Below are 11,844 nucleotides of genomic sequence, written 5' to 3' on the forward strand. Positions count from 1 at the left end.
GTCTATGTTTGTGACCTATTTTCATATATTTTTTATGATAATTATTATAATGGCAATGTTATATTGGAATTTGTATGTCTGTTTCATGACATTTATGTACATTAAATATCGACTTTAATCATTTTTACCAGTTTTTATTCTCAGTTTCACCAAATTTAGTGTTTATTAATGTAATGACAGTATTTCATATGTTTTCACTTCACAAATTAAAAAAATATGTTTTTTTTTAACATTTCGCGGTCGGTTGTATTTTTGGATAAGGTAAACTCCATTACCCAGAAGCCGTAGCGAGATACCTTCGCGTTGCGTTGTGGGTAATGCGGATGTAAACAAACCCACGTGACGACTGAGCCGCGATGGCGCCGGACGAGTCGACAGATGTGCTGACGGACTTCCAGCGGTGGTTCTTCACGATGAGCCGCCTCAAGTCGTTTAACTGGGCGGTGAGTTTATTCTCACATCTGCAGTTTGAATCAACGAGCGGATGAATCTGCACCAACAGAACACCGTTAGCATTAGCATTAGCATTACAATTAGTACGAGGCATTTTCCTTCAGTGGAGATGAGCTGTTGGGTAAACTACCTCCGATTTACTGGAGAAGCAGCCTCATTAATCCAGACCATCACCAACATCAGATTATAGAGCATCTTCCTCTTCTAACGTCCAGAGTATAGAGCATCTTCCTCCTTTAACATCAGATTATAGAGCATCTTCCTCCTCTAACATCAGATTATAGCGCATCTTCCTCCTCTAACATCAGATCATAGAGCATCTTCCTCCTCTAACATCAGATCATAGAGCATCCTCCTCTTCTAACGTCCAGAGTATAGAGCATCTTCCTCCTCTAGCATCAGATTATAGAGCATCTTCCTTCTCTAGCATCAGATTATAGAGCATCTTCCTCCTCTAACATCCAGATTATAGAGCACCCCTCCTCCAACATCCAGATTATAGAGCATCTTCCTCCCCTAGCATCAGATTATAGAGCATCTTCCTCCTCTAGCATCAGATTACAGAGCATCTTCCTCCTCTAACATCCAGATTATAGAGCACCCCTCCCCCAACATCCAGATTATAGAGCACCTACCTCCCCTAACATCCAGATTATAGAGCATCTTCCCCCTCTAACATCCAGATTACAGAGCATCTTCCTCCTCTAGCATCAGATTATAGAGCATCTTCCTCCTCTAGCTGATGTGACTCCAGAGAACGAGACTGAATTGGATCAACTGAAGATATATATGTTTTGTAATTTATAGAGTTAAATACTATTTTCAGAATTTGTTTCATATAAAACTTTGTGGATAAAATCAGCCGCTTTGTGTTTTTATCACTTTGATTCAATAAAACTGAAGTTAAATTCGACTCAATATTTGCTTTTGTTTCTGCTGTCAGTTTGTAGAAAAGCAGCTTCAGAGCAGCAAATCATCAGAATTCATCTCTGAGATCCTGAAGCAGGTGAGAAGCCCTGAACTCTGACCTGAGCGGCACTTTGAGCCCAACAGGAAGTTTCCTGAACAATCGGAGCAGTTTGAAAGGGACGCTCTGGAATGAAACAGAGATTTTCTTCATAGAGTCGTTCTTTCTGAAATGAACTGATGTTCAGATGTTTTAGTGTCACATGATGAAGTTTAGAGGAAAAATAAAGTTTAATGTGGGAAATAAATTTATTCTTTACATGTTGGCCGACGCAGATCAGGAGGTTAAAGGTCAAGAAGGTGGAACTAAAATTAACTCGTCAGAAAAGAATATTGGTGTGAATCAGTTACCAGGAAAGTGTGTATTTCTGTGTATAAGCGTTTTCGTGTGTGTATTTTGTGTCTCTGTGTTGTGTGTGTGTGTACATGTCTGTTTTTGTGCGTGTTTGTATTCGTGGGTATATGCATTTTGTATGTATTTGTGTATGCGTGTCTGTTTTTTGTCTCTGTGTATGTTTTTGGATGTGTGTATTTGTATGTGTGTGTTTTTGTGTTTGTTTTTGCGTGTGCGTTGTGTATCTATCTTTTGTGTGTGTGTGTTTTCAGACGTGCCTCCACCCTCTGTGCCGCGCCGTCCCGCCGTCGTTCCGCTACAGGAAGTCGTTTCTCTCGGAGCTCATCAGGCTGGTTTGTTCTTTACGACTCTCATTTCTCACGTCTGATTGGTTCGGACTTACGAGGTTCAAGCTGCAGTTCCGTGTCCCAACAGCAGGAGGCCGCCGGCTGCGACCCTCTGGACGAGCTGTACGACGCTCTGGCCGAGGTGGTCGGAGCCGCCGAGGGCAGCGAGTGCTACAAGACCTACTTCCTGGTAAATGTGGATTAAATACTCCATAATAATATATATATATATATAATACACTCACCGTGGAATTTAGACAAAAGTTTTCTCCGTTCGAATAATGAACTAAAAACATGCAGATCAAAACATTCCTTCACACTGTGGATGTACTCTAGTTACTTAAACAATAGATCACATGGTGTGATTGTATTTGATATACACATGGAAAGAGTACTTAAAACTACAAGTATACAATAACACCAGTTAAAGTATTTGAGTACTTGTACTGTGAACTTATTTCCTATGATTTTTAGTGATGACGTAGATTACACGATTTAATTTGGATTCCGTGGTGGACTCTGTCCTGTGATCTTCCCGTGGCGCTCAGCCCTGCGGCGGCGCCATCAGCCTCCTGGAGAAGGTGGCGTTGATCTCGGGGGGCACGACGGGGCTGGTGACCTGGGAGGCGGGGCTGTTCCTGGCTGAATGGGCTCTGGATCACCGGGAATTCTTCACCGACAGGTACAAACTGCCCAACCTCCGCTTCTCCTTCAGGAAGTTAACGCTGTGCTGCCCCCTGCAGGACGGTGCTGGAGCTGGGCAGCGGTGTGGGATTAACCGGCGTGGCCGTCTGTCGGTCCTGCAGCCCGAAGAAGTTCGTGTTCAGCGACTGTCATCCCGCCGTTCTCCAGGCGCTCCGAGACAACGTCCGGCTGAACGGCCTCGGCGAGGGGGCGTCACCCGCCACCAGCGTGCGGGAGCTGGACTGGACCACGGCCACGGGGGAGGAGCTGAGGGAGATCGGAGCCGACGTGGTCATCGCCGCAGGTCAGACGCTCCGGAGCCGGCTCCAGTCAGCCACTTGATCCTAAACATTCCCGCCTGATCCACCTCCTTCTGATTCAGTATTCCCAGTTCATAAAATTCCCTCTTTAGTCTCAACATTCCCAGTTTGTTGAACATCGACTGTTTCTGACATTTGTTCTTTACATTCCAGCTTTGCTGCCATTTGTTTCCGACGTTCCAATATTTTCCTCAAGATTACGACTTTTATTCCCAACTTCCTGATTTTCTCAACATTCCCACTTTTATCTTCTTTACCTCATTTTGTTCTAAACTTTCCAGCTCGTCTCATTTCTCAACGTTCCGAGTTACATTAGATCTTTCTTGACATTCCCACTTTGTTCTTGACATTCCAGCTTTACCGTCGTCCTTGTTTACGACATTCCTTTAACTTCCTCACTCAGACTTTCTTCAGGACTCGGTTTCCTCTCGCCGTCCCGGCGGCTCCTCCAGGATGTTTTTGTCCGGGCGGTGAAACGTTCCCTGTGTTCCCGAGCAGACGTGGTGTACGACCCGGCCGTGATGCGGGGCCTGGTGAAGCTGCTGCGCGTCGTCCTGACGGGTTCGGCGCCGCGGCCCGACGTCCTGCTCTGCTGCGCCGTCAGGAACCCACAGACGTACGACGGCTTGAGGCGGCAGCTCGGTGAGGAACCGGGGGAACCGGAGGAACCGACGGGAGACTGCAGCCCACTCACCGTCTGTTCGTCTGTCTCCGTCAGAAAGCTGCGGAATCAAACCGGAGGTCCTGGATGGAGCCGTGAGCCGCGTGTTTCCCTACGACAGGACGGCCAACATGGAGCTGATCAGACTGACGGCGGCAGACGAGCTCCAGCCGTCAGACGCAACGGAAACTATTTAGACTTTTAGCCAATTTTCACCTCGACAGATTTCAACCAACGGTCCCGGACGTTTGTGAGCAGATTCTTTTTTTAAGAAAAACAACAAAATTCATGAAAATATTTCTGTGGGCGACGTTTTCCTTTATAAAGAAATAACAGATTATAAGAGATTATAGTGGAACTGAATCCAAGAGCAAATCCTAACAATCACGTTTCCAACATATTGAAAACGATGTAGTTTCTATATCAGGCCACCAGAGGGCGCTGTGTGTTTTGTAATGTGCCGTGGCAGCAATGCAGAAAAGTTGTTTGATGGGAGTCGGACCGTTTTGGAAAAGTTGCACCTTGGGAGCCGTTATGTTTCCAGATTTCTCTGGAACTCTAAACTGTAAAACTTAAACTGGGAATAAAAACAAACTAACTCCACCAGCATTGCGGGCGCCACAGCGCCACCTAGAAAACTTCACTTCTCATCAGGAAATAAAAACATTCAACGGTTTGTTACAGAGGAAAGTTTTTTACTGAAGCGATTTGGTTGCTAGGCAACAGGTTTGCACTTGGATATTTTACACTGGAAGGACTCACACGAATAAACAATGAAACAAACGTACCTGAAACGTCAGTCTGCTGATTATCATTTATCTACTCACCACTAGGGGGCGCTACAGAGTCAGTTAATTCCATGACGTCAACATTTTAGAATTATGACAAACTTCATTCCAAATGTTTTTTTTCTGTCGCTGTGACTTTAATTCTCCACTCTCCAGGTTTATTAGAGGAAATTCCAGCTGAGTTCCCCACGTCCAGACTTCTCCGTGTTTCCGTCTTCTTCCTCTATGAAAACCTGTGGAGAGGATTTTTCTAAACGTCCCACTTTATTCCAGCTTCGTTCTCCATGAGGCTCTAAAGCAAATCGTTTCCTCTCAGTTCCCTTCTTCATGACAACTTTTCCCATGAGCAGAAAAACGGACTGTCATGATAATGTTCAACACAGTCAATCCAAACTTCTTCTCTCAGGGTTCCTGAGTGAGTTTGTTTCTGACGGAGACGCTGAGACACGAGAAACGCCATCAGAAGACGTTCTGATATTAGACGTTCCCGGCGTCTCTTCATAGTCTTCAGGTTTGTCAGAGTGTCGGGTCATTTCACAAAACTCACTGCTCGTCCTCGTTTTCGGTCACCTGTAGACCGAGATCATCGGCAGGACGTTCTGGTCCCAGTTGTCGTCCCAGTGCTGCCCCCTGCTGGAGCGGAGGTTCCTCCTGAAAGCAGCCAGCTGGCCGTCCGAGTCGGGGAAGTCCGACAGGAGAGACTGGAAACGGAGAGAAAAATCAACTCTGCAGTCTGGATCTGATCTTTCTACTCTTTAAAATCTGCTGATAAATAAATTATTTAACAACGACAGAACTTCTGTCTTCATTACTGTGTAACATTCAGTTCATTTCAGGATGAATGCTGACATTTATCAAACAGTAATACCCCTGATGACCTGTGGGGGCAGTGTGGAGCAGAGTAAAACCTCTGATGACCTGTGGGGGCAGTGTGGAGCAGAGCAATACCCCTGATGACCTGTGGGGGCAGTGTGGAGCAGAGCAATACCCCTGATGACCTGTGGGGGCAGTGTGGAGCAGAGTAATGCCCCAGATGACCTGTGGGGGCAGTGTGGAGCAGAGTAATGCCCCCGATGACCTGTGGGGGCAGTGTGGAGCAGAGTAATGCCCCCGATGACCTGTGGGGGCAGTGTGGAGCAGAGTAATGCCCCCGATGACCTGTGGGGGCAGTGTGGAGCAGAGTAGCTCATGTGTGACCAGAGAAAGGAACAAAGAAATGTACGTACAGATGTTCCTGTGAAGGGAACATATTTTGGATTTTATGGTGATAAAATGAGCCGTATGAGAAGTACAGATCACAAAAGAGCTGAGTCAGTCAGTCAGTCAGCATTCACTGTGTATTTAGGATGGATTATATCAGGTGGAGTACTGCGATGACGATATGCTCTGTGATAAAAACACTTTTGAGATTAAAGCAGAAAAACACCATGGATGTGTTGGACTGACCTTCAGCTGCTCAGTGAGCTCCGCAGAGTCGGTGAAGATCAGCCCGTTCTCCTCGTGCTTCACCAGCTCCGGTAAACTGCAGACAAAACCTTTTTATTACACCGAGACCAGAGACCAGAGACCAGAGACCAGAGACCAGAGTCTGACTCCACGGTTCAGTAAGATCCACATCTCACCAGTGGAATCGGACGGCGCAGACGGGGAGGCAACAGCCGAACATGTCAACCACCTTCATGGGCAGATCCAGACCGCTGGACGACTTGTGGAGACAAACTCCCAGATCTGCTGAGCCTGCAGGACCAAAACTCTCATAGTCACCGTCACATCAATATAGAATATCAATACCTTCAAATCCATTAGTTTGCTCTGAATATTATTCTGCAGTTGAAATTTCTGATGGTTTTTGAATTTAGTCGAGTTCGAGTTTATTTCCTGCAAACTTTCCTGAAACATTAAAAAAACAACCAAATGTCTAAAGAAAGTCTGATAACAGGAAGTAGAGACGAGATTAAACATTAAGAATTCCTTTGTAGATTAAAGGGGACATATCATGCTAAATCCACTTTTTTAGCCCTTAAATGCATGTTGTTGTATATTTAGAGTGTTTAGAAGTACAGAAAAGTTCAAAGTAGTCTCTTCAGGTGCTCTGTTGATATCTTTATATTCTGTTTTGGTCATATTTTGCGATCGGTTTCGATTTTTCTATTCTCTATTACGTTTTTTGAACAATGACGTCACAGTATTCTCAGCGGAACTGCCAAATTAGGACATTGACACTTCGAGCAATCCGCCATTTTTGTTTCTCGCTGCGATTTTGTAGTCCAACCGAAGTTACGAGAGGATAAGTGGAAATGTTCGGTTGTTGGATGTAGTAACCCACAAGCTTCGTTACACCGTCTCCCAGCATCAGAACCTTTTCCAAGTGCCTGGTTGAGTTTTATTTTTCACAGAAATGTACCCACATCTGTGGGTAAGGTCATTTTTGTGTGCGCGAATCACTTTAAGGACGACTGCTTCAGCAACCTCCGCCAGTACAAAGAAGGATTTGCCGAAAGACTTGGTCTGATTGAGCGGTCAGTTCCTTCTATCTATGGAGACGACGAACAGAGCACTTCGGTAAGCTGTATATAACGCTAAAAAGTGTGATGATAAGACGTCCCTGTCATTGTTTTGTTAGCATTAGCAGTTGTCTTCATATGTTAGCGCTGTGTGCTCGTTTTAGATTAGAATGTAACTTCTGTGTTAAATAGTCGTTGTAATACAGGCAGTATTGTAGTAGTGGGCATGGATGGAGAAGTTAGTGTAAATCTAGTAACACACCATTGCGTTACATCCATATGAAGACGTTGTTCTTCAGGTGCATCATGGTCATTTTCATCTGGCTCCGCCGGGTCCGACTCTGGCTCCAACATGTATGGCTGGATGGACAAATCTTCCCTTGTTGACATTTTGTAAATAATGTGTGAATATAAAGTTTCTGCGCCGCTAGATAATTGTATCTGTTCTATCAAACTACAAAGATGGCCGAACAGGGTGACGTTGAACCGAGTGTCACCTCTGCAACCTGGAGAGGAGGAGGGGTATGAAGAGACCGCCCCAAAACGAGTTGCTCTCAGAAGCACATCAGAAAAGGGGTAGAAAAGGGGCCTGTGGAGCTCTAATAATGAGGAATTCAGACCCGAGCATTGCAGTTCCGCTTTATATAGACCACAACTGTATGATTTATATGTAAAAAGGAAGGATTTAAAAGCATGATATGTCTCCTTTAAAGCTTTTTTCATTAAATATCTTCAGTCAAGTAAGTTCAGCATTCAGCCACAAGGGGGCGACCGTGAAGATGGAATAGATGCGTTTACCCAGTAACAGAGGATAATCCTCAGCCTCCAGCCAGGGAGTGCAGATCTGCACATGCTCCAAATGCAGGGAGTCGATGATCCTCCTGTACTGCTCCTTCTGAGGACCTTTTCCTGCAAACACCCGTTATTTTACTCTTCCTGCTGTGAAGGCGAGTCTGAGGAGCTTCCTGCCGCTGAGCTGAGCAGGTTTACCTGTGATCACACAGACCAGCGGGGGCAGCGACGCACCTCCTCTCACCAGACCATCATAACCTGAGAGGAAGAGACACCATGTGGACAAACTGAGGAACTACAACAGAGGTTCAGAGGAACCACTCAGACCTTCCAGAGCTTCCAGCAGGATGGAGAAGTCTTCGTCCTCTGGAGAGGGAGAGAGAGAGAGACTCTTTAGACTGGGTTCTGGACCAGGATTCAGACGATTCTGAAGTGGTTCTGTTCCAGCTCCTGGTTCTGACCTGTCCAGCTGGTGCTGCTTAGCAGCAGAGCCGGTCTCTCGGGTCTCCGCATCACCGAGTCGTTGGCCGGGTCCCGAACGGAGAAGGCGGTCCGCTCTAGATCCAGATCGGAACCTTCGGACCTGGAAACGGGTCAGAGAAGGAAACAGATTCAATGTTCTGGTTCTGGTTCATGACGTACAAGATAGTGTGGAAACATTTGCGCTTCTGTGGAAAACACTGGGGACTCGGTTCCGTTAGTCCTGGTCCTGTTAGTCCTGGTCCCCCCACCTGGTGCAGCAGAACTCTGGGTGGGCGTGGCCGAGCCTCCTGAACAGATGGTGCTGCAGACGCAGCGGCGTCTCTCTGAAGATGGCCGTCGGCCGGTCGTACAGAGTTGTTGCCCTGCGGACGCCAGTCACACCGTTACCATGGAAGCCTACAAGCCCCGCCCCCCGCTGATTGGCCACGCCCATGAACCCATACCGGATGTTCCAGTTCTGCTGCAGGTCGTCCCTCATGGCGTCGGTCACACACAGGTTGTCGGAGGCCAGAGGACCGAAGAAGTGTTCGTACCTGCAGGGCGAGAATGGCGCCACCGTCAGGAGCAGAGGGAGCGGGAGGCGGAGCTTCACACCGCAGCGGGACTCACCACTTGGCCAGGCGGACCGCCGGGTGAGCCGGCCCGCGGCTCAGAGCCATGATGGTGTAGCCGTAGTTGTGCCAGTCGATGACCAATCTGCTGCCGCGCAGGACGCACACCGCCCACGCCACGGCGATACCCGGCAACCCCGGAGGATTCTGGGAGGGAGGAGGAACGTTCCAGCCAAACGTCACAGACGTGAAAACAACGTGTGAACGGTGTTTCTGCAGCCGTGTGGGCGGACCTGCATGAGGATGAATGCCTGCAGCTCCATGCTGAGCAGAACCTGCAGCAGCTGCAGCGTCTGGGCCGTCGCCTTTGTCACATAGCGGAGCAGTTCAGGGCCGGCTGGGAAAACACAGCGCTTATCACCACTGCCCCACCCCCGTCCAGGTTCACCATGACACGTCCCGAGTAGTAGGGCCTAAAATCTGGACTGCAGTATAACTGAAGCATGTGCAGTAACAATATATGATGCAATATATCCTTTTCTTTTGTGTGTGTGTGTACATATATAAATATATATTTACATAAAAAAACAGTTTTTGACCATAAATACATTTCAACTGAATAAACAAACTTATAGAAGTATAGAATGTCATTTTAAGAACATTTCTTTTGCACCTGAATGCATCACGCAGGGCTGTCAAGGCTTTCAGCCACTGCCATGCGTTTGACCAAAACAGGCACTGTTTGATGACATCATCAACATGTGTTATCACTTTAAGCCGATATGTTAAAAATGTCTACCATGGGCCACATATTCATATCGTTCATACTGTATATTGTTTATACTGCCCGGTCCTACTTAAAGTCAAAGTGTTGGAATGTCCCAGCTACCTTGAACGCCTCTCACTTCAGTGATGGGAAGGATTCTGATTCTCTGCTGGTTCAAGACGTCTTCATGAGGTTTAGAGTCTGAAAGCAAAATAAGGTCAAAGTAGTATTTCTATATGTTGATGACCTGAACATCGCTGCACACTTTGTTGTTCTACTTCCTGGTGAACAGTGGAAGAAATATCACGCGGCTGCATTGATCTGCGTGACGTCGCTGTGGGAAGACGGCGGTCAACTATCTGATGTCCAACATTCTGTGATTTTATCTTTCTTAATTTTAGGATGTCACTCTTACATAAAATACACACTTATATACAGAGGAATATTTTACCAAGCAATAAACATAATAATGCAAATTAATCATTAAAGACAAAATAGAAGAATAAATTTTTCCAGAATATATTGGAAAAAATCTTGTATTATCCACAACAGAATAGATTTATTGTCAATATACGTCTCGTGTAATTAAATTCCAGGTGCTGCTCCCTTTGAGCATCAAAGTAGACAAATTGTACACATAAAATAAATATATACATAAAAATCATAAAAGGTAGAGAATTGAAAACATTATATAATTTAAAAGTAATCATGAACAAGATAGCAGGTGAGGAAATTCAAACATTAATGAGCAATTATTTATAGATCAGATGACCCAATAATAGAAACTGTTTATTAGAACAGTCCGATGTGACATTAAGAACAAACTATGACAATTCAAAATGAATGAGTGATATTCAGCTTCATTCATAATAATAAAAAGCCTCTAAAGTGAGAAAATAAATCAATGTTTCATCATCTAAATTAAAAATGTGTATTTTACACACAATGTGAAAAATCTTAGTTTGAGCCGGTGCAAATTAATTATAATAATAACAACGATATAGAGCGCTTTTATTATATATTGAAAATAAACGATCAAAAATGTGTTTTGGATTTTTTGATCACCTGTAAACTCAGATTGTTTCCTGTAATGAGGAAGAATCGTTAATAAAGTTAATATCAAACGATCTCAGGGGGAATTTAATGACTGAACGTTACCGAGGAAGCCCACCACAGTCACGTGGTACAGGTGTCTGCTCAGGGAAAGCGCGTGATACTGCATCCGAGGGCTGCGTCCGACGTCCCCGAGCACGAGCACGCACACCCGCCGCTCGGTCCCGCCGTCCCTCCGCCGCAGCCTCCAGCCGCACAGCAGCGTCAGCAGCCCGGCCAGCGCCGTCCCCACCAGCGCCGGAACCGGGAGGAAGCGGCCCGGGGCGTCCCGAGCCGCGAACAGCGCCGCTGAGCCCGCTAACAGCCCGGCCAGCAGCAGCAGCTGCAGGAAGCTCCAGCAGCACGTCGCCATGTTTGTTAGAGCTTTGTGATGACGCGTCTCACAGGCAGGGGGCGGGGCCACACATTTAAAGGACCGCGGCATCTGAGGCGTTCAAGGGCAGCTCGGAAAACTGTAAACAGCGTCACATAAACATGTGATTCAACAGACAAATTCCACAGACAGACATGTCTGTGGAATTTGTCTGTAGCCATGTGTGTGTTACTATGTATGTGTGTGTGTGTGTGTGTGTGTGTGTGTGTGTGTGTGTGTGTGTGTGTGTGTGTGTGTGTCTGTAGTTATGTGTGTGTTCCATCATTACTGCAGCGCCAAATTGAAAAAGATAATAAGAACATAATTAAAGAATAATAAAATAAAGACTTCTATGTAACACTGTATGGTTTTATGTGTGGGGCAATGTAAAAAGATTAGCCTTGTGGTAATTCCGGTTTGTTTACAGCAACCTGGGGAAGATTCATGAGATTGATAATCTTAAATAATATATAAATAATATATAAAAATAAAAAAATGAAATGGAGCCCTAAAGAGATCTGTCGTGGAAAAAAATATATTTTTAGTTTTTGTCCGACATATTTTCTTTCTTCTCTAACATGTCCCTTAAGGGCTTCGTAGACATCGCTCTTTTATTATTACTTTTTAAAAGAAAGATTTTTCCATATGTGGAATATTTTCAAAATACATGAAATATTTAGTTTATGAAATCAAAGAAACAATAAAACAATTCTGAACAAAATAAAAAGTG

The 11,844-nt window shown here is 45.4% G+C and overlaps 2 protein-coding genes across 3 annotated transcripts; one reads left to right on the forward strand and one right to left on the reverse strand.

The window, feature by feature from the left end:
• Window positions 1-261: 261 nt before the first annotated feature.
• eef2kmt (eukaryotic elongation factor 2 lysine methyltransferase) lies at window positions 262-5,746 on the forward strand. 2 transcript variants are annotated; one of them, XR_013936296.1, is made up of 9 exons: window positions 317-443; window positions 1,397-1,459; window positions 2,026-2,106; window positions 2,189-2,290; window positions 2,649-2,782; window positions 2,844-3,088; window positions 3,603-3,746; window positions 3,823-4,015; window positions 5,130-5,345. XR_013936296.1 is itself a non-coding variant. In XM_080487424.1 (8 exons), the coding sequence occupies exons 1-8, from the start codon at window positions 357-359 to the stop codon at window positions 3,960-3,962; spliced, it is 996 nt and encodes a 331-aa protein (XP_080343550.1). In that variant the 5' UTR covers window positions 262-356; the 3' UTR covers window positions 3,963-5,746. The 2 variants fall into 2 exon arrangements, 1 of the variants encoding a protein (XP_080343550.1); XM_080487424.1 differs by having other exon boundaries at window positions 262-443; window positions 3,823-5,746.
• On the reverse strand, window positions 4,068-11,138 carry alg1 (ALG1 chitobiosyldiphosphodolichol beta-mannosyltransferase). Its single transcript, XM_080487414.1, has 13 exons — window positions 10,808-11,138; window positions 9,773-9,850; window positions 9,177-9,280; window positions 8,942-9,090; window positions 8,776-8,865; window positions 8,581-8,694; window positions 8,311-8,432; window positions 8,177-8,215; window positions 8,048-8,107; window positions 7,856-7,966; window positions 6,176-6,290; window positions 6,000-6,075; window positions 4,068-5,254 (listed from the first exon to the last, which is right to left on the reverse strand). Exons 1-13 carry the CDS (start codon window positions 11,112-11,114, stop codon window positions 5,120-5,122), a joined length of 1,500 nt encoding a protein of 499 aa, XP_080343540.1. The 5' UTR covers window positions 11,115-11,138; the 3' UTR covers window positions 4,068-5,119.
• Between the last annotated feature and the right edge of the window lie 706 nt (window positions 11,139-11,844).

This window comes from Lipophrys pholis, assembly GCF_963383615.2.
Source record: "Lipophrys pholis genome assembly, chromosome: 19".
In the NCBI taxonomy this organism is placed as follows: Eukaryota; Metazoa; Chordata; class Actinopteri; order Blenniiformes; family Blenniidae; genus Lipophrys; species Lipophrys pholis.